Source organism: Vanellus vanellus (assembly GCF_965231255.1).
Source record: "Vanellus vanellus genome assembly, chromosome: 1".
NCBI classification, from domain to species: Eukaryota; Metazoa; Chordata; class Aves; order Charadriiformes; family Charadriidae; genus Vanellus; species Vanellus vanellus.
Window position 1 is genome coordinate 12,259,892 of NC_138905.1, and position 22,801 is coordinate 12,282,692.

At 40.0% G+C, this 22,801-nt stretch overlaps 1 protein-coding gene across 1 annotated transcript in view; it reads left to right on the forward strand.

Annotated features, from left to right (window-relative positions):
* SEMA3C (semaphorin 3C) overlaps positions 1-22,801 on the forward strand; it is a 53,495-nt gene that overhangs the window by 13,430 nt on the left and 17,264 nt on the right. Inside the window, exons 5-10 of the mRNA XM_082486818.1 lie at positions 1,973-2,092; positions 3,988-4,130; positions 6,173-6,287; positions 8,392-8,461; positions 11,221-11,365; positions 16,179-16,401. Coding sequence (XP_082342944.1) covers positions 1,973-2,092; positions 3,988-4,130; positions 6,173-6,287; positions 8,392-8,461; positions 11,221-11,365; positions 16,179-16,401 — 816 coding nt within the window. The remainder of the gene's footprint in view (positions 1-1,972; positions 2,093-3,987; positions 4,131-6,172; positions 6,288-8,391; positions 8,462-11,220; positions 11,366-16,178; positions 16,402-22,801) is intronic.

Here is a 22,801-nt window from a genome sequence, read left to right on the forward strand (position 1 = left end):
CTCTTCCACAACAAAAGAACCATTTTTAAATATAGCTGCAATTTCTTGACAATTTTGAGCGTCACCAGCCTAGAATACAGCGGGAAAGCTGATTCACCCTTCAGAGGAAAGTGATGCTATGAAAACAGATTTGAACATTATACAAAGACACTTTTGCATCAAAGCAATGAAAAATGTCCTTTGAAGAAACTTGGCATAACTAATGTGCAGGATACACGTCTCTCTGCCCACCAAGACTCTGAGATATTTATACAACCAGACATAACTCATCAATTCAGCAATTCCCCCAATAACAAAGAGAAGTAGTGTGAACTTGTTGTGCTGTGCAGACCAAGTGCTGTGTGGAATTTAAGAATTTAACCAAAAGGAAGTGGAGCTGACGAATATTATCTGATACGTGATTAGCAAGTAGACGCTAGGAATGCTTATAACATAACAGCATTGATATGTAATAGGATTAACATTACATAGTGTGGGTCTATTGTTAAAGTCTGTGCATATGTGTGTATGCATAGGACTGTACATAACATTTAGTGAGAACCATAAGCCCGATCTCTTTCAGCCAATTTATTTCATAATAACGGTAAAGCTCCGAGGGATTGAGGCAATGAGGCCAATAGACAAAATCAGTTATAAATCAGTATAGATCTAACTTCATTCTGTCAAGACACGCTCAGGAAGTAAACGCTTCACAATCATGCAGCGAATGCATTGTTTAAATCCCCTGTGCATGCATCTTGTCATCGCCGGCAGAGACGAGAGCAGAAGAGCGGCTGCTGGCTGCTCTGCAGGGCTTCAGTTCAGGCTCTGGCCAGCAGCAGAACAACAACATCTCCAGAGTTTTAATTCTCTCGTGAGCCAATAGCCTTCCATATTGATGCGCGCGTGCACACATATACACCCGCGCACGGAGCATAAAAATAGCCTCAAGCGCTTCTGAACTTGTGACTCTCGCCAGCTTGACCACACTCTCTGGGTAGCGCAGGAATTCAGACAAAAACATCAATCAGAGGACCCAGCTGTACTGGAATGCATTCAGCCACCACTCCCACTCGGAGAGTTAGAGTTTATTTTAGCTACTGTTTTCTACTCTGGGGTTTCATTGTCATTAGTCAGTGGAAATTGCTTGGTTATTCACGGAGTAGAAAATGATAGTATATGTAATTAGAATTATAATTATATATACATATATTTATGCACACACACAGGCTCACACAAGCACAGGTACACCTCCTGGCTGACGGACTGAGTTTTCAGCCCTGCACAGGGAGCAGAAGTTCATAGCTCTGTTAATGTAAGAGTTGCGTGTCTAATTCTGTTCAAGCATAATGACCCTATACTTAGAATGAAGTACATAAAAGGGGACAATTGTTGCTCCGTATTGCTCTGCGTAAAGTTCAATAATATGATTGTCTGGCCTCTGAATACCGAAGTCAGCTGCCTGGGGCAGCCTTGACAATACTGTTGGCAAAAATTGGCACTGATCCATTGACTGCAACAGATGTTGTGCCAGCTTACACCAGCAATAAATTCAGCCCAGTCATTTTGTCTACTCCCGTAAGGAAAAAAAAAAAAAAAAAAAAAAAAGCTTTTTGAAGTACATACTTGAAAAATTGAATGTAATTCTTTTTGATAACACTAGCCTGATTTTCCAGTGATCCTTAGCAGAGAAAGTTGAGCAACAGAACTTTGTATCAAAGAAGGGTTCACTACATAGGCAGTTCTGCTGTTGCATTTAGTTAAGCAGTTCCCTAAAGTCTTTAAGAAAAATCTGATGATTCTCATGCATTCTGCTTGTGTCTTTGTAAATGAGAGGGAACCCCCAATCCTGTGACCCAATATTTATCTGTATGGACTCCTCTGTAAATAAAGAGCTGACAAGTTTAAAATAAAAATAGATCAGTAAACATGGATTTCCCAAAAGCCCTAACAATGCATTTGTTTTTTTCCCCTCCATTTCAATTCTTTGCAGATGAAGAGCTTTTTTCAGGAATGTATATTGATTTCATGGGGACAGATGCGGCCATTTTTCGGAGCCTGACCAGGAGGAATGCAGTGCGCACCGACCAGCACAACTCCAAGTGGCTGAGTGGTGAGATGCCTTTGTTTTACCAGAACTTCTAATGGATTTCACAGAGGTTCTGCTTTGTTTTGTTTAAAATAAAGAGCTTGTCTTTTAAAGAGCTTTTCTCTGAATTTAATTTATGAGGTTGAACCATGAAGAAACGTGTGTAAGTACGTATTGTAGGCAATGCACAGATGTACAGGGTTCACTGCGTGAGCCAACCTCTTAGGCTGCCCCACCTGATGGACGTTTTTGCATTAAGGCTGAACCAAACTGTTCAAGGTAAAGTGTGTGAAAACCTTTCGAATGGCAAGTGGTAAGACAGTCTGACTTCTAGGGAAGTGCCTTGTCCACCTCTAATGCATCAGTCATTGCCTTAAATCAGAGTACTTGATTCTAAGTTTTTTCTAGTGAATTACCAACTTCAGGTAATTCAGGCCGATCCACCTCCGTACACAAGACTCCCCACCACTTGCATTCAAAATGTGTGCAGAAAAGAGTCCCGTTATCAGAGAAGTCAGTGACAATTATTGCCATTTATTTTAGAGGTAAGAAATTATCAAAATGCAGTAGGAAAACTGATTTCTGTGTGCAAACATCTAACTCTTGGCTCCACTGAAATCAACGTGAAAGTTCTCTCTGACTTTACTGATAAGAAGACTTCTTCCAATTAAACTGTTTTGAATGGTGGTGAACCTTCTGAGTAGAATATATGTCAAAGGTTATAGAGCAACTGACATAGCAGTTCCAATTTAAAAAAGCCTTCAGCTATGCTGAAATAAAGTTACCGGTTTTTTGTCTTGACTATTTTTGGGATGACTTGTTATTCCTGTGTGGCTGTGACTACAGTGAAATCACAGAATAAATTCAATTCACTATGAATGGGAAACTCTGGCTGCTTTCTAATTTTGTCTTCTGTTTGCTATAGATTCTTACACTTATCTGCACGCCCTGAAGTGCGCACCATAAAGTGAATTAGGGAAAATGAACCACTAAAATGCCTAATTTCTAGAAAATTTACCTGTTACGTATGCTCAGAATAGGTACTTGATGAGCACAATTTATTTCCATGTTCTTTTAGAGCCAGAGTCATGACACTGGTTTTATTAATTTAGAATGGGCTTATGTGACTAGAAAAATGCTGCAGTCTAAAGTGAGTTTTCCGTCAGACATCCTACCTTTGTATCGGAGTGCTTAAAGATTTGTACTGGATTTCAACCGATCAAGCGATCTTGCATGTCCATTGAAAAAATACAGCCTTCATGCAGGAAGAGGGTCTGCTTCCTTCAGACAAAGGAGAAGGTCCTCTGAGGAGTCCTCCACTGTTGCTCTTAAGGATATAAATTATTTTGCTCTCTCACTAGTGCTCCTCTGCAGCTTTACATGTACACTTTGTTATGTTTATCAGCCTCTGATACGAACGCAAAAGCTCTTCAAGCATATGTGTACCCTGCCTTGCTTTTCAGTGTTCCCCAAGTTATTTTGCGCTCTTACTTATATACCTTGTGTGTTCTTTTCCTAATAAGTCTTTCGACAGCTTACTTTTATGTTTTGCATCAATGAGTCTTTCCTTAAGTGCCCCTGATAACACACCGATCCTTCCCCCTTCTTCTCCAGGTCTTTGAAGCTCTGCAGTAATCCAATACTACTGCTTCTGCATTTTAATTGCTTTTCTAAAAATCTGCTGTGGGATAAAATGTGAGGACACAGAAACTTAAGGCTGCCAACAAGAAGCCATTTAGCTGGTGATACCTGGTATATACAGACATGAGGCTACAGCATATATCTTAACCTGCCACAGCAGTACCTCTATATGCATTGCATAGCATTTCCTTAAAGCAGTCAGTAGCTGTTAATTCTTGAATTTCTTATACTGATACATCTTTTGGTTTCATCTTTTTTGGTATACTGTGTCATTTCAGAGCCCATTTTTGTGGATGCTCATGTTATCCCAGATGGCACTGACCCCAATGATGCCAAAATCTACTTCTTCTTCAAAGAGAGACTCACAGACAACAGCGGCAGCACAAAGCAAATTCATTCAATGATTGCAAGAATATGCCCGGTAAGAATTATTTTGTTTGCCAGTTTGTTGGGACACGCTGCTAGTGTGACATGATAAGCTATAAAACTAAATGATTGAAAAGCCTTGGATTTGTATTCGAAACGAATTTCCTGTTTCAGCTTCCACATTCATGATTAAGAAGATCTGTTACTGAACACACAGCTCGGGTCTGACCATGTTATGTATATCTGGCTATACCTGTAATGATACGGAAATTTAGAGATTCAGGGATTTGTGTATTTCTCTGACTGATTCAGAATAGTTACCAGTGTTGAATTTCCAACCTCGCTATCCTTTGCACAAATGAGGTACATTCTTTGCTTAGAAAAACTGAATTATAAGACAGTGAAGTCTTTCACACACACATACACAAACACACTCAAAATCTTTGAAACACATTGGAAATACCAGAGCCAAACTTTTAAATGACTTGATTTAACTTTCAAATATTGTTTGCATTTTTACAATATCTGTCCTTCCTAAGTTCTTGCATTGATGTATGTGTGAGCCTGACTTTGAAAACATACACAGGAAAATTAAATTCAGGAGTTACGGCTACTCTTGTGCAGTAATTAATCTACGGTCACAGCACTCCTCATTGTCTCTATTTCCTTTTTCGTATCTGTAATCAACTGTAGATAAGAAATGATTGAAGCAGCTATTAATATCTCTGGTGAAATGGATTTTTTTTAATGAGAGAAGAATTATAAATGCACAATTACTGCTAGCCTTTTCAGTCCTTCTTTTGGAAAGGCTCAGGAAGATAATTGTGAGCATTTGTGTATTCCCTGTCTTTAATCTGGGTCTTCATCAGAATTTGGTGCTTTGTGATGTTGTTGTGCATGGGTGCAAGGGTGTGTTCGGGGTTGTGTTAAACTGGCAATATGATGAGGCATGTGATCTCTTTTATAATCTGTTTTCTATATTTTTGTGAGGGTGCCCAAAGGCCTTTTTGGGTATTTTGCAAGAAGGCATTTCACACAATTATAGTTGCATTTGTTATTGTTACTGTTATAATGAAGCCCAGATGATTTCTGAAAGGCTTCAGCCTGTTTAGGCTTACCCTGAAGTCAGTGGCAGAATCCCAAAGCCAATGAAAATAAATCTGAGCCAGTCACATTTGTATATTTGTATACCATCATATTCATATATCCACACCTTTGAGACTGGTCAACTATATTAGTAAAATGGTGCCAAGAACGACTCACCCAAAAGACCCCTTTATGGGTCACCCAGAGAGTCAGATTACCAGCTCCAGGAGCAGCAGTGAAACATGCACAGCGTTTCATCGAAATCCCATTCACCCAGCTTCTACATTTCCTTTTTCCCTTTCCTTGGGTGACATTGTGCTGTGCAGCTCTTACCTAAGGCGTTCACCAGCAGAAGGCGGCAGGAGCCGTCACCTCTGTGCTGCACCATCTGGTTTAGCAGTTACAGTTTCCACCTTGCACCAGAGAGAGACGGAAAGATCCTTGAGCAAGCAGTGACCAAGCCAGCTCTGGACCAAGCCAGCAGGACTGGCAACAGCGCAAAACTAGCTTGACCCATGCTAGCCATCATTTCTGAATTTGGTTCAGAGCGTCCACCTCATGGGTCAGCGTGGCTTACTAGGTCAGGTGCAGCTATGCTGCTGTCAGGACTGGAAGAAACATCCCTCCATAGGACTGTTAGACCTTTTAGAGGTAGCGTGGTCTCCTCCACACTAGGTATCAGTGAGCAATACAGACCTCCAGTCCTCTCCAGTCGTACCTACAGAGACTGCTGCTGCGCACAGTGTGCTGCCCAGCCCCGCCAGGCCTGCCAGCCCCGCACACAACCTCTCCTCAGAAAACTGGGTCCTGTTTTTCCTGTAGCTTGAGCGTTTAGAGGAGGGGATTTGGTTTAGACCTACCATCTGGTTTTGATATTGAATTTACCAGCATAGTTGTCTAGATGATGAGTCAAATTAACCTGAGGAAAATGTGGGAAAGACTAGTAGAATGTTAGCTGTGTTGCTTTTTTTTTTTTTTTTTTTTTTTTCTGAAAATAATATTCCTTTCCAGAATGACACGGGTGGTCAGCGTAGTCTCGTGAACAAGTGGACAACATTCTTGAAAGCAAGACTTGTCTGCTCAGTAATGGATGAAGATGGAACAGAAACATACTTTGATGAATTAGGTATGGCAAGAAAAATCCCTTAAAAGTTTTATCTAAATGCTGCACCCTGTGTATATTTAATTATTGAAGTTCGGTCAGCTCCTTAGTGGAGATGTTGACAATGAAATCTTGGCCCTGTAGAAGTTCATAACGAAATTCCCCTTGCAGTTTTATGACAGGAAACGAAAAAATTCTTCATAAATCTCTCTGGGTAATTATCATTATCTTTGAAATAAAGTTAATTAATCTTGACTATGTAAAGGAATTATATATGTAAAGAATTAATATTTGGAAGGGAACAAGTGAAATCTACTGTAATTTTGCTCCTACTTAGGATTATGATAGAGATATTTTAACATACATCTCTGAAACTGTTTCTTATGCCACTGTGTAACATACAGCTTTTCTGCAATGCAGTTTTTCTTTTTTTGATCGCTGGGTAGAGGCCTCAATTTGATAGTTCAAGATAATACTAATAAATCCTGTTACTGGCACCAGCAATAATACTATGAATAAATATAATTTCACCGGATTCATTCAGACACTTAGCTTTTCAGTTCAACCTGGGAAACTGTGCAAGTATTCAGTGAATAATCTATACGGCAGTCACAAGGGATTTCCTTTCAAAAAGGAACTAATAGGTGTATATCTTTTAATTAAGTGCCAAACAACGTTATCAGAAAGTTTCAAATTCTGTATTGTCCACAGCTGTCATGTACAAAGTCATAGTTCTGAATTCAGGTACTGGACGACTTGATATGTGTATAAACATAAATATAAATGTAAAAAATATAAATAATAGGAATAGCTAATGGTCCCCACACTGGGGCTGCATCTGATTCTGACCTTCTCTCCATTGTAATCTCTCTTTTCTCTGGCATTATTTCTCATTTTCATCATAGAAAACGGGGTTCGGAGTCTTTTTAATTGGTATTGTTACAAGTGTTTGGTCTACTTATATTGGTGCGAGGTTTCGATGGAACCTGATGGGCCTAGAAGCAGATCCTAACTTGCTCTACCTCAGAATGTGCAAGGTGCTTGGAGGACTGGCTTTCAGAAGTTCCCAGTGCCGGAGCACTGCCACAGCAACTTATCTTTCAGACCTGTGATTTACCAGCCCGCTCCTCTTCAGCAAAGCAGTAGGATAACCGCTTTTAGTTTTCTGTGTGACAGAATGTAGGACCGTACAGAGTAGGAGACCATGTTCTCAGTCTGGGCTCCCAGCACAGTCCTGTGGCAAAGAGGAAGAATGCAACCGCAGCTGGAAACGCAGAGAACTGGGGGAGAGCAAGCACGTGCTTCTGTTTTCTTGTGTAATGCAAAAGAGTGTAACGCTTCCAGTTCCGCACGGTGAAGTCTTTTGCTCTTGACATATTTAAAAGAATATGTCAAAGATTCAGAACATGAAGGAGTTACATAAATTAACGGAAAGCTAAAGAACGCATTTTATGATAAATAGCTCAAACAGTTCAGTCTTTTTGTGTGTTGTAAAATACGTTTAAGAGGTAGCTTGATTACAGTTATTAAAACATTTGTAAAGACAAACTGTCAGAGATTAAAGTACTTTTCACTGAAGTGTTAAAAAAAATCAACAGATCAGAGGTTAAGGTGGGCAAATTCAGTTCAGTGAGAAGGTACAGCTCTGCGTAGTGCAGTCAATAAATCCCTACGCAACGGGAGCTGGGAGGTTGTCTTCACTGCAGAACTGTGTGTCATTCATATCATGTAGAAAATGATCTAGTGAGGGCATCGAGGGAGTGTACTAGATGATAAAATGCCTAATTGTCCTGCTTTGGATTACATCCACCTATGGGAACTCTTGTCTTTGACCTGCTGCAGTTTGCCTGCCGTTCAACAACCTGCTGAAATGAGATCCAGCTGAGAGACATGTGGATCCTCAACATATTTGAAAATCTCTGCCTTCGGTCTTCATAAGGCTTGATGGCGTGGAGTTAATTTCCAAGTCTGTTTCTGAATGTTCAAATGCTAGATTTATGCATATACAATAAGTCTGCTTTTTCCCATTCGCGTCTGAGACAAAACTCCTATTGACTTCAGCAGGAATACAGTCATAAATTAAACTGGAAAATAAAGTTTTTTTCTTTTTTTCTTTTCTTTCTTACAGAGGATGTGTTTCTTTTAGAGACAGATAACCCCAGAACAACGCTTGTGTATGGAATTTTTACAACATCAAGGTAAATGGGGAGATTTGGAAAAAAAAAAAAAAATTACCTTTCTGAACCGCCCAATTTTCTATATGAAAACTGAAAGTGATGGTTTGTGGTCAAAGCTGTTCTGTGCAATTTTTTAAGTCCGGTGTGGTCATCATTTGCATGCAGGAGTAACGGTCTCGGTATCATTCCTGTTGGTATCCATGTTAGAGCTATGCTGCTTGGAGCAAACTGCTCCCTGACATAGTCAGCTGGCACTGGGAAGACATTTCCGTGGAGGGCCACTTGTTACTGTTCAGCAGCAGAAAGCGAAATGACTTCAACGCGGCGAACTCATCTGGCATCTGAGAGCGCTTAACACCTCCTGAAGGACATCCAGCACCCTGAAGGATCAAACCGGGAATTCTTACATGAATTCATACAAATCATTTCCAGTCTCTCAGCTGGCAGATGATCGCACAGATGGCAAATAACCCATGTCGGCTTCAGCTGGCTACAAAAAGACAAGCTTATATGGCATTTGATCAACTCCTTGCAGCCCTAAGCTCCCCGTTATCAGTCAGTAGTATTCACTTACTGTCCATTTTAGAAAGCACTCAGTGAGCTCCCCAGGGCGGCAGAAGTGTGAGATACGGCTTCCTATGCTGAAACTCTCCACAAAGATAGACCGACAGGTGGACCAACAGATTCTGCCATCGCTACCTTTATATTTTTCACTTTTCTCTTGCCCACTCCACATAGCGGTAGTATACAGAGTAGAAATAGTTTCTGATTTCTGATATGCTATCCTGTATTATTTAGCTGTTATTACTTACCTTCAAAGAAGTTTTCTGGTTTTTTTTTTTTAATTTCATTTAATTTATTTGATCAAATTAGCAAATTTTTAAACTTATTACTAATAATTCCTTTAATGGGGATTTCTAGTAAAAAATCCTTGAATCAAAAAGTATCTTTTCCTGATACACTTTTCTGACTTTGTTCATGTGGATCCAGGGACCTGCTTTCTCAAATCCGTGATTCAGCCAGGAAAATATGATTTTATAATATTTAATTGGGGAAAAAAAAAGAATCCCGTAACTTGTAAACATCTGGTGCTGCCTACATTTTATGATTCCTGCTTCACAAAAAGAGAAAATGCTGAGATTGTTTAGCAGTAAAACCACACTTATGATTAGGTTGGGGATGCAACATGCCTGAACTGGAAACTCTTTTACCTAATTCTCCTGGTATTCCTGCAGTGGAAATGAGGTTTGAATCACAGGACCATATAAGGTGGCAACAAAGAGAAAACTTCACTTTTTCCTGGCTCTCAAGATGTGTTCTCTCTCTATTGAAATTTTTACACTCATGCATTTCTGTTATCGTGAACCACATGGTCTATGCTTTCTTTCTCTTTGTTCAACTATAGACTGAAAGCATTACCTAGTTAAGTACAGCAATCATAAGGTTTTTTAGTCCTTAACAGTTCCTTTATCTTCACCTCTGTAGACCTCCAACTCATAACAGTAGCAAGAGAGAAACATCCCAACAAGTAATAACTGTTAATATTTTTATCTAAACCATACAGAGGGAAATCAAGTAATAAAGAAGCAAATTATTTTAGTGGCATAATCTGCTGCAAATCTAACATAAAACATCTGTAAAGACCTAAATACATTTCTTAAAATCTATTGATACCTACTAAAATTTTGACAAATACCATAATCCACCAAAAAAGTTCCTCCTACTAATCCCTGTATAGCTGAGAGCAATGTGGATTGAACTTTCCTTGTTTAGACAGTGTGTAATGTTTTCAGTTTTTTTCTAGAGTGTTCGGTTTTTTTCTTCTTCAATTGAAAGCAGAGAGTTACTTGGATTGTCTTCATTCTGCAGTTAACATCAGGCAGATTTTAGACTGACTGAGTTTCCACTTTGTTAAGATAAATATCTCAAACCTTACATGCAGTGAGAGAAAAAAAGGGGGAGTTAATTCCCTGCAGTCAGCCTTAGCATCACTCTGGAAATTGTTCCCCTCGTGCCCTTCATCATCATGGGGCGATGGAGGCCATTCAGGGATTGTGCTGTCCGAGACCATCTGAGACCATTGCTGAACCTACAGCGGTGCTAGGAACGTGCCCTTCTCACAGGTGACCCCCTGGGTTCTCCTCAGGAAGCATCAAACTTCAACCCACTTCAGGGGGTCTTTGTAAGACCAGTTTTGTGGGTGGATTTGAGCGCTGCATAGGAGTCATTCCTTTACAGCCACAACCTGTCCCCATTTTGCTCAGAAAAGCTGGCAATGGACTGCTATAATCTAACCAATTGCAACTGCACTGCATGTTTCGATTAACATTTTAGCCGTGTATTTTAGGAGGCTCATGGAGGTCTTGTGGTTAATATACTGGTAGGGAGTTCTGGAAACCTGGGCTGAGCTTGGCAGTAGAAAGTTTGTAAAACGCTTCTCTCACTGAAGTCAGCAATATTTTTGCCATTGATTTAACTGGGGCCAGATTATATTTGTTTTATATTCAACATCAGGAAGTTTTCTTATTCCACCAGTAGGGTAGTACCTTCCTCCCTCTTTTTTCAGTTCACTGCTCAAAAAGATGCTAGGTCTTAAGGAGTGTATATTGGGAAGCTAAATTAGCTGATTTAAAATCTATTAAATCCATGCTATAGCAGCATTAAATTGTATTAAATATATTCTTTTAGAGGCATCTTTTATTATTGGACCGTGCAAAATAATGGAAAAGCTATACAAAAGTTGGTACGTGGCATACTAACTTTTTGCTGCTGTCTTCCAGCTCCATATTTAAAGGCTCAGCTGTGTGCGTATATCATCTATCCGACATCCAGACTGTGTTCAATGGGCCATTTGCACACAAGGAGGGCCCAAACCACCAGCTGATTCCATATCAGGGCAGAATTCCGTACCCACGACCTGGCACCGTAAGTACAAAGATGTTTATGCAAGCTTGCCAATTACTTGTCTTTGTTTAATACATAAATAAATATTATTTATTCCAGGAGAATGGACTATATGTTGATATGACACTTAGTTACAGTTCAGAACAATTTTATTTGCTTCTCAGTTCGCCACACAAATCACGTAGTAACTGGAAATCTTCTAGAAAGAATTAAAAGTCATGTAAAATGTTAATCACTCTTGCTCTTTCTGCTGAAGAGGTGGTTAAGAATTATTTCATTAATGACAGTCATCTTGTTTACGTGTACATTTACATTTTGTTTGTATGTTTGAGCAAAAGATAGCTAAATAAGTAAGCGTACAAAGACAGCATTGTGAGTGTGTTCTACAGTCCGGATCCAAACATCTATAAGTCTGTCTTCAGTCTGTATGAATTTTCCATAGTTCTCTAAAGTTTTGCAGCTCTACTGGGATGCTTGGGAGATGTAGTAGGAGAACAAGGCTTCTGGGGCTTGTCGTTTGACTAGGTCTAGTACCCTGTCAGGTACTGAATCTTAGAAGAGAGACCGAGCAATAGATGAGTTTTCATGCCAATCAGTTCATAGTAGTCCTCCTTGTTAAGAATGCTTTTTATATGCATTGAAATTTTTTCAGGACTTTCTTTCATTGTATCAGGAGTAGTAATAACCTTCCAATAAATTCTGTACACAATTAGAGCTAGCTCCGTTTCCAAGTTTTACAAAAATGTCTTATGAAAGATTTTAAACAAAATTGTTTTGTTTCTTTTTTTTTTTTTCTTTTCACCTTTATGGTATATAAAAATTGCTCTTAATGCACTTTTGTCTTTATTTACTTATTTGCACTATTCTTAATCTAGATGTAGCAGAAGTATGAAGCCTAACATTGCCATTTTTAATGAAGAATGTGAACTTTCTCTAGAATCTCCTCTAAATCCATATTTGCTAAATGAAGTATGGTAGTGTGGACTTTTGTTGACGCCCATGAAGTCTTCTTAGAATTTCTTAAGTCTCAGAATTAAATAAGTATGCACAGAATCATAAATCTCTCAACGATGTAGTTATAATTTTTTTAGATGAACACTTTGTTGCTTTTCCATTTATCACAGGAAATTAAATTTTACTTTAATTTTGCAAGTCACTGCAAGAACCTTTAACCATATCACCATTTCATTCATATTTGTCATCGTGCTGTAGATCTTGTTTCTCTCTCTCTCATATGCTAATGCTTAGATACATGGAATAGCTCTCCCTGTTCACACAATTCTTCATGACATTGTAGTGCAGTTATTACTGGCTGTAAGATTTAATACTTCATGTTCCCAGATCTCTACAATTAGCTAATCAATATTTGATATTGCACTAAGTTCTAATGCTACCATTGTTCTTTCTTTGCAATTAATTAATGCAGCTCTATTCTCATGAGTTCACTGAGGCTTTAAGCTTAAACTTTACCAAAAAAAAAAGAAAATAAATGACCCATTTAAACAGGAAGTTTCACACTTTTGTGATTAGCCACATTTCAGAGTTTCTTGGTGCTTCAGAATGTTGAATTTGCGTGTGTTTCCTCAACCACTGCCTTGTTACTCTTGGTTCGCCTCATGGAGGCTTATGAGGTATTCCAGGCCTAGAGAAATTGGGCAGCACAATGGAAATGGAAAAAAAAAAATCAGATTTGGATTTAACATGGTGACAGAAATTGTCTACATATTTCGGATGTGCTGATGAGCTCTGAATGTGAGGATAAATTCTTAGATCATAGTTCCCACAAAAAATAAAGCCAAAAGAGATTCTTTTAAGATGGTCATTGCTGGTTTTCTGATCACTGGGTTTTCTGTGCTTCCTCACAATTCAGTCACAACACAGTATCTTAAACATATATTTTCTAAGCTGGGACTTGTTTGGCTTTGCTTTTATTTCACTGCCAAAAAGTTCCACTTTTAAATACACGCCACAAGCTATTTTTCTCTTATGTCAAAGCATCTGTAAAAATCAGGATGTAGAGATTTTTTTGCTGCTCAGAATTTGTGTTCAAAGGGTTAACGTTGAGTAGCCACACTTGCTGAGTATGGGGCATGAGCCTCTTTCCTCTTGAACGTAGTTTTTTTGCAACTTCTGGGATGCTGGACTAGACAGGGAGGCCTTTTTATATGACATGGAAAATGCTACTTTACAGTTGCCTAAAGAGATACTCATACTAAACCTCTAGACCAAAATGAATGTTCATTGTGTCGCAGTACAGTGGATAAACAATGAAAAGGCTTTGGTATAGCTTCAGTAGGATTAAATAAAGCAATAAGTTCATTTGGCCATAATCAACTCCGCGATGTTTGGCTGCCCTTCACTAAATACCAATGGTTTCTTATTTCTCCACAAGCAAAACTTACTTACGGAAAAAGAAAGGGGGAAAAAATTACATAATTGGCAGCTTACTACTAAATTCAGTGATGTTTGAAGATAGTTTCCATTTTTCAGAGTTTACAGAAATAGTTTTTGTACCTACAGCATGTTGGGGAATATGCTGTAAATTAAAGAATTCTGTTTCTCTCTGCAATCTGACTTCATCGCGATCAACTGTGAACCTAAGTAGCGTGTAGCCAAGTCCTTGAATGAGGTGTGAAGGATACACATTCAATCCCTCCAGGAAAGGGAGAGCTTATAGGGTTCTTCAGTAACATCTTTTGCTTGTCACTGGTTTGTACAGGGGATAGCAAAAGAATTAATTGATTAAAGATGTTTGTTAAGGCTTTGCTCAGAAGAATGATATGATGTAAGCTTTTAGGGTCATACTGGGGTGAACCATAGCACAGACATTTTTGCAGAAAGTCACAGACAAAGGTCTTATGATCTCCAAGTCAAGAATGGAAGGATAAAAAGTATCAGAGGAAGTCTTCTTTTAACTGAGCTGTGCAGGACAGGAAAGTTTAATTTGAACTGCTCGTGAAACAGAATCCCTCTGGAGAGGAACTGGGGTCTGGCAGATCACTACCAAGTAGAATAAGCTTGCTAATAGCCCACAAATTTATGAACACAGTTCTTTTTTCAGCATTTGGTGCTAACCTTAGCAGATAGCTCCATACAATTCCTGGAAGACTGTGCATAGAAGCGCCACAGAGGGAAGGAGTAGAGCAAACAAGATAATAAGAATTCAGTTTTGTGAGCAATCTTAGAGGGCTAGCATGTAGTGTCATTTCTAATGAGAACCAAACCGAAACCCTCAGGATAAATAAAGAGGCCAGAAGAATCAATCGTCAGGGATGTCAGATGAGAAAAGAGACCCATATCTGAGCTGAGTTGCGGTTCTTCTTCCTGAAGGTAATGCCAGAGCAGCTTCTCTTAACGAATTCCTACCTGAGCTGTTCTACTTTGTATAAATAATTAAATCCTAATTGAGCCAGTATGTGATTCTAAAGCCTGGGACTAGGCTGCAGTCCCCTCTCTACTTTGTTCCTGGTATTGCCCAATGAATAGTTTATTATGTGCACAAGATGGAACAGCTTTTAGCAGCAAAGGTGGGACGGGCACTCCTGCCTACTGGCTAGAGGGATCCCCTGGGAGGTGAAGACCTAGATTCTAATGTTTGCTTGCGTCAGGTAGGTTAGACACATGACTCATATATCCATGGTGAGTTTCCTAGTCTCTCGGAGTATGATTCATTTTCTGTAATTTTAGCCACCTAAAAGCAGGGCATCTAGTCTGAATTACTGACTACAGAGGAAACCTAGATGGCTAAGAATAAATGCCTGACTTTGAGACAGTAGAAGTCAGGTGAGGTAAATCTCTCCCTAAGCTACTAGCTATTTCTGTGTCTGTGGTTTTGACCAGAAATTCCATCCTAGACATAAGAATGGTCCTCGTCAAAATAAACAAGTTTCCATGAAATGATTCGTATTGAACAATTTAACATTTTCCAACTGGAAAAATATTGTGTTGAAATATTTCTGAATAGCTCCAATACTCCAAAGAGAGTTTCACAGCTTAAAAGTCTGGTAAAGGCTGAAATTAAAGCTCAGGAGCAGCAATAAGACTGCAGTAACGGTGGGTGAAAAGAAGTCATGTAAATTAGCATAGGTGCATCCAGAACATTGTACCAGTTACTGACAAAGCTCCTGATTTCTTCCCACAGTCTTCATTTAGTTTCACTCTCAGTAAACACTTGAGCTTTCTCAGATTACTTTTATTTCCTCATGAGGTCCAGAATGCCTCAGGGCTGATTATTTGGATGGTTCTTCATTACATTTAAAGAAGCATTAATTTATTTATGGAACTCTTATTTCTCAGGCGTGTAATTTTTCAGATGTAAATGAGTTGTCTCCATATTATTGTTTTTTCAAATGAAGATGAGTCACAGGCCCTTTCACCATCTCATAATCAGCGTAACGACTAGAGGGATATCGACCAAATTACAGTTAATATTGGATTTCACCTTTTGCCTGTGTAATACATCTATAACAAACCAGCTGCAAAATTTGGTATCTTCTTATATCAATCACTTCAATTTTTTTTTCAACAGACAGTTTGGAAGTATAAAGAGCTGGAAATAGGTCCAGAAGCATGGATCTTTGCCATCTAGCTGGGTTTTGAAAGGCAAAAAATATGTTTGTGTTTGCTTTATCTGAATTGATGGGAGTTCAAAGCATAGCTATTCAAGCACTTCATTCCCGTTACTGGAACATAATTACTTTCAGTCTGAGCCTGAAGTGCTCTTTCGGGAACTTACTTTGTCAACTATCTGTCAATATTTGTAAATGACTTGGAGATGAAAACTGTCTGAAAGATGGTAAGTACTGTTAAGCATTAGCGTGCATGTTTCTTACAGTGTCCGGGAGGAGCCTTCACACCTAATATGCGAACAACCAAAGAGTTTCCAGACGATGTTGTGACCTTCATCAGAAATCACCCTTTGATGTTTAATCCCATTTACCCAATACACAAGAGGCCATTAATCATCCGGATAGGAGCTGACTACAAGTATACAAAGATTGCTGTGGATCGAGTGAATGCTGCTGACGGAAGATATCATGTCTTGTTTCTTGGGACAGGTAAGACGAACAGCAACAGTTGTTTTCCTCCATTGCATTACACTTTGCAATCAACTCCGATTTGTACAATTTATAACTTTCAGAAACATTTGTTTAAACATATTTACAATCTACAAAAATGTCTACAGAAATCCCTAAATTATGTTATTTTTACTGTGTGAATTTTATAGATTTTAACTATGTGCAAGATATACAATGTATTGATATTAATTTTATTTGAGACAGAAATCAACGCTATTGTATATTGTATTTGGTCTAAATTATATTTCTCTTGAATCTGGTTTGTCTGCAACATGATTCTGCATTAGAATGTGATGCTCTCTAACATGAGTAAGATTACCAAAATCTGGCTTTGTATTGTTTTGTATAGTCTCATCATCATTATTTAATATATGCTGTGTAAGGTACTTCTTCAGAAAAACACAATCAGATCAGGATGTCACAAAGGCAGAAATAAAAACTCTACAAATAAAAAAAAGTAAAAATATGGAAGTACTTAGCAGAGAAAAAGAAACAAATGGTTGGAGCCCTAGCAGTAGTGGACACAGAGAATTTGATCCAAGTATTCTAAAATAAGTTCTGTTTAGTATAACCTACATTTTGTTTTTATTTACATCAAATTTGAATCTGGTGTTATGCTTCTGAAGTCTGCAGGGAACAGGTCAAGTGATTCTCGTTCTGATCAATTTTGATTTTGTCAAATATTCAGATATGAATCACACTCTTCTGATTGAGGCCGACAAGCGGAGTGGTACTCTGGCGAGACCCTAGGATTCAGTCACATCTGAAACTCCCGCTGGCTTAACAGGGCATTGGAGGTTGATAGGCACAAAGGCTAATCTTTTTTACTACAGATGGTTTCAAGTAGAACAAAGGAAAAGAACTCCAGGAGAACAAATATATCTCTGAACATCAGAAAATAATTACAGAGATGGCTTGCGTTTCTTTTATGGTTCACATATTATTGGGGTCCTGGTTGTTTTCTGCTCGTAGAATAACCACGTCTGCCAACAAAATCCCATGGGGCTGGGAATAACCATCCTATTATAATAGATTTAGGAAGCCGGTGCTAAAAAACCTCTCAAGAATCTTAGGCTTCTATAGGGGCAGGATTAAAAGGAACTCTGTTCACTCTTAGAAAAACCTCCCCAACTATCAAAATCAGCAGGGTGCCCTTGTGCCAAAGGAGCCCAGCTGCACACTGTGCTGTATTAGCAGAAGTGTATCCAGCCAGCGGGTTGCTGGAAGGGATTTTTCCCCTGTTATCAGCTCCTGTCAGAAGTACCCATGTCCAGTTGTGGGGCTACGCAATACAAGGAAAACATTGACCTAATGGAACAAGACCAGTTGAGGGACTATAGCATGTGATGTATGAGGAGAGGCTTGAGAGAATTTGGTTTGTTCAGAAAGAGCTAAGGGGAGACCTTACTGCTGTTGACAACTATCTAATGGAAGGGTACAACTATCTAATGAGAAAAAATGGATCTGGTCTCTTCTCAAGGTGCTCAGTGTCAGGGTGAGAGGGACTGGACACTATTTGCAATATGGGACATTGCAATTGGATTTAAAGGAAAAGGTTTTCACCATCAGCGTGATCAAAGATTGGAACAAGGGCCCAGAGAGGTTGTGAGTTCTCCATCCTCAGAGACGCCAAGGATTCAAAACCCAACCCAACATGGCCCCAAGCAACCTGCTCTAATCGGACCTGCTTTGGGTGGGGGACTGGACCAGATGACTTGTAGAGGCACCTTCCAGCCTACAGGCTTCTATGGTTCAATTAAATGAAATAGGAAAACAGAAACAGTTCATTCATGTTCAATAACAGGAAGTTATTGGAAGTGGTCAACATGGATTTACCAAGGGTAAATCGTGCTTGACCAATCTGATAGCTTTCTATGATGTTATAACTGGTTGGCTGGATGAGGGGAAAGTCGTGGATGTCATCTACCTTGACTTTAGCAAGGCTTTTGACACTGTCTCCCATGACATCCTCATTAGGAAGCTGAGGAAGTATGGGCTAGATGAGGTGACAGTGAGGTGGATTGAGAGTTGGCTGCGGGACAGAACTCAGAGGGTTGTGATCAGCGGCACAGAGTCTAGTTGGAGGCCTGTAACCAGTGGTGTCCCCCAGGGGTCAATACTTGGTCCTATTTTGTTTAATATATTCATTAATGACCTGGATGAGGGGACAGAGTGTATCCTCAGCAAGTTTGCTGATGATACCAAACTGGGTGGGGTGGCTGACAGCCCAGAGGGCTGTGCTGCCATCCAGCGTGACCTGGACAGGCTGGAGAGCTGGGCAGAGAAGAACCTAATGAGGTTCAACAAAACCAAGTGCAAGGTCCTGCACCTGGGGAGGAAGAATGCTAGGCACCAGTACAGGTTAGGGGCTGACCTGCTGGGAAGTAGCTTGGAGGAGAAGGATCTGGGGGTTGTGGTAGACAGTAAATTATCCATGGCCCAGCAATGTGCCCTTGTCGCCAAAAAGGCCAATGGAATCCTGGGCTGCATAGGGAAGAGTGTGGCCAGTAGGTCGAGGGAGGTCATTCTCCCCCTCTACTCTGCACTGGTGAGGCCACAACTGGAATACTGTGTCCAGTTTTGGGCTCCCCAGTTCAAGAGGGACTGGGAACTGCTGGAGCGAGTCCAGCGAAGGGCAACTAAGATGATTAAGGGCTTGGAGCATCTGCCTTATGAGGAAAGGCTGAGAGAGCTGGGACTCTTTAGCCTGGAGAAGAGAAGGCTGAGGGGAGACCTTATTATGGCATACAAGTATCTAAAGGGTGGGTTGAAGGAGGATGGAGCCAGGCTCTTGTCAATGGTTCCAAGTGACAGGACGAGGGGCAATGGGCACAAGTTAGAACACAGGAAGTTCCGTTCAAACACACGGAAACAGTTCTTTACGGTGAGGGTGACAGAGCACTGGCACAGGCTGCCCAGGGAGGTTGTGGAGTCCCCTTCTCTGGAGATGTTCAAGACCCGCCTGGATGCAGTCCTGAGTAATGTGCTCTGGGCAATCCTGCTTTAGCAGGAGAGTTGGACTAGATGATCTCTAGAGGTCCCTTCCAACTCTGATAATTCTGTGATTCTGTATGTTCTTGTGTCAAACCTTTACCAGGTCACCATCTACTGTGAATGCTTAGGATACGATACAAGTCAGGATACAAGAAGCTCTGGGTGATGAATTGTATTAGGAATTTCATCAGGTTTTGATCTGGGTATTTTTTTTTTCCTGGTTGGCAGTTGATAAATGAGTTTTAAGGTGTTCTTGAATATCTCTTTGATCCTACTTGCAGAGTCATTGAAAACTACCAAATTAAGCTAATTACGACAGGGTTTTCTTGTTGAGGTGTTGGGGTTTTTTTCTCCTCCCTAACATGTAATCACATCTTTTTAGTGTAATTAATGCAGCTATAGTTCTTCACTTTGGGACCCTCTAGGGTCATTTTCCTCCTTTCCTATAGAAGTGAAGAAAAGAATCTTTGTCTGCTACTGTAGAAATGTCAGAAGTGTCAATAGATATTGCTCCTACTACTGTTACACAACTCCACAAGAACTCTTCGTAAAAGAGAAGGTTTGTTTTCTATTAGCTTTATTCCGTGCCAAATCACTGTGTTTAACCAGCATAATAGTTGGTAGGCTAGTACAGCTCTTTCAAATGAACATTCTATGCATTTTTTTATATAGTGTCACCATTGTTTTAAAATCCTCTGTAAACATCTAATGTTAATTGGAAGAAAATTCTACTAAAGATTAGTAGAAAAGATAAGAGCTATAAGTTTCCAGCCAACATAGGATTCTCAACATAGCAGTGATAGTTAATAATGGAAATGTATTGAAAACGTGAAATGTGCACGAAAATGCACAGTACTGATATTTAGCATTTCAGTAATTCTGCAAGAGATAAATACCGGTCATTTCATTGTATACTTTGATTAGCTTCTAACTGGGTTTAGGTAATCAGAGTGGCCTCACATGTACACCTGTGATTCGTTAAAAGTGTTAACATGCCTCAGCTTGTTCTTAAGTTTTGTTAATCCTCCTCAGTGTATCAGCACAAGGTCCACTCTGGGACAAACAGGTAAACTGCAGCTCTTGATACTTTGTGTTCATTGCTTTATCTTCTGCATTACACTGGAGACGAGGATCATTGTCTGCTTTCTAGTTAGTTGGAGGGGAGGCGTTCTTATTGCTGAGTAGGGCACAGGACATTAATAGCTTCCAAGGTCTTTCTTAGAAGAAACTGGAGCAAAGTTACTGCGTTTCTTAGTCCTTTTAAATAAAAGTGATCAAGTTTCAGCCACTGAGAGGAGAAACTTGTTTCCTTTATTCTCTGCTTTCTGTGAGACTCAGGAGGATTCGATAGAGATATTAACTGTCAAAAGGAATGCAGAGGGGATTTGCTTTGGTGTCAGTTCGTCCCAGCAAATGCAAAAACCACATTGTATAGGAGAATTTCATGTGATAATTTCCTTGGGAGCCTGGAGCCCCACAGCCGGAGACAATGGGACTTGACACCTGGTGACAATTACACTCAGCTCGGATGATGAGTTACTGCTGCTGAACTGAGATGTTGCCAGCCATGTCTGTCACTGTCAGTGACCTGTCTCATGCTTGAAATTGGGGTGTTTTATGTCTTGCCAGATGCAGAGCACACAAAATGTTTAGCTTTTCCTCTCTTCCTCCTCTATAGCCTCAGTAATAAATCAGTTCCTGAATGCAAGTGAAGAATAACAGAAGTATAAAGCTCCAAGAACCCCAGTGGTTTTCATCGTGTAGCCGTGGCATGGGAGGGTATAGGCAGCTGTGTCATTTTTTCACATTAATGTGAAATAAATGTAGTGGGTTTTGCACCCTCAGACAAAAGTGCTGAGCTCACAGGGGCTGGTCCATGCCCGGAGTTATTACATTGCTTTTCTCCCTCGCTTGCCTACATAGCTGACAAAATAAATCCCAGGGACAGACATTGTTCTCCCAGCATTCCACCCGCTTTTCAGATGATGACGATCTCCTATTTTCCCTGTGCTTTTCAACCTGAAGACTCCCAAAGCACTGAAGAAAACTTGCTAGTTTTTAAAGTCCACCCAAAGGGATCTCTTCACCCCACTCTGAAATGGGCTGATTTACGAGTAAGGAGCAAGTCTTTAACAGTAGAGAGCGGTGCTACAAGAGATAAGTGCTCTATACCTCATCCTCCCAAGCAGAAACCCGAGGGATATCCAAGTAATCAGTCATTTGCATACAAGGCCAGTGCTGATGATACTTTTTCCCCATGCAATGAGTAATAACATACTTGGTTCAGGAATTTGGGGTTAGAGTTCTGCTTTGCTTATCCCATTTCTGTGGTGGGCCAGGACTCAGTCCTGAAGATTTTGATGCACCCTAGAGTTTTACTGTAATTACTTTACTCATTTCAGTTATATCTAAAGAACCCGAGCTTTCAACATTTTCCGTTTATCCTTCGGTAGATTGTTTTCCATCTGAGTTTTAAGAATAGCAGTAAAACAGCATGAGAACATTTTCCTGAGATTAATATTTATTTTTTAAGCGTGCCACCTACTGCTTGCAGTACGAAAGCCTTCGGTCAAAGTACACGCAGATTGCACAACCGACAGAGTATGCATGGGGTTTTTTATTGCTCTTGGTGTTATGAAAATATTTAAATGTCTGGGTCAAACTTGGGTACATTAAACAGCCATGGGCACCAACAGGATTTTCTTCAGCTCCTTGCAATCAAGAAAGGATATGTTTTTGTGGAAGGAGATCTGAGTTACTGTCATGAAAAAGCACTTCAGACTTCAGTGTGACTTACTCAGATGATTAATGTGGACCACATGCATCTAACGTGGCATGAGGTTGATCGATGTTTCTTATTATCTTTCTTTTCTGATGCAACACATTTTCAAAGTCTGGATGCAGTAAGTGCCTTCAGAGCATAAGGTTGTAATACTCGTTTTCATGGTGTTACATGATGGCTGTCTTTTTTGGAAAACTAACCCTTGCTGACAACGGTAGCCTCCAGTAATGCAATAGCCAACATCATGTAATGAGCTACAGATTCTAACGGAGAGAGATAATCTGGTCAGAAGAGCAAGTTTGCCTCCCATAGATTTGCTGGCTGCAGCTTCGCGTCTGTGAGCTTGGGAAGACGAAGTTGCACAACAGTGGCTCAACAGGCAGCAGACACGGTTTCCTTCTTCCTCTTGGTTATACTGCCCGAGTAATTCAAAACCTTTCGTTGATGAACTTATCCAAAGCTTTTTCACAGCCTTTTAAGAAGGATACGTAACTTAAGACAGGATTCCTCCACCTGTTTCGTTTCCCCAGATCATTTTTTGTTCAAACAAGCTCACAGTGTGTTCCAAAGTTTGACCAAGCTGGGGCTATATCAAAGTTTTGC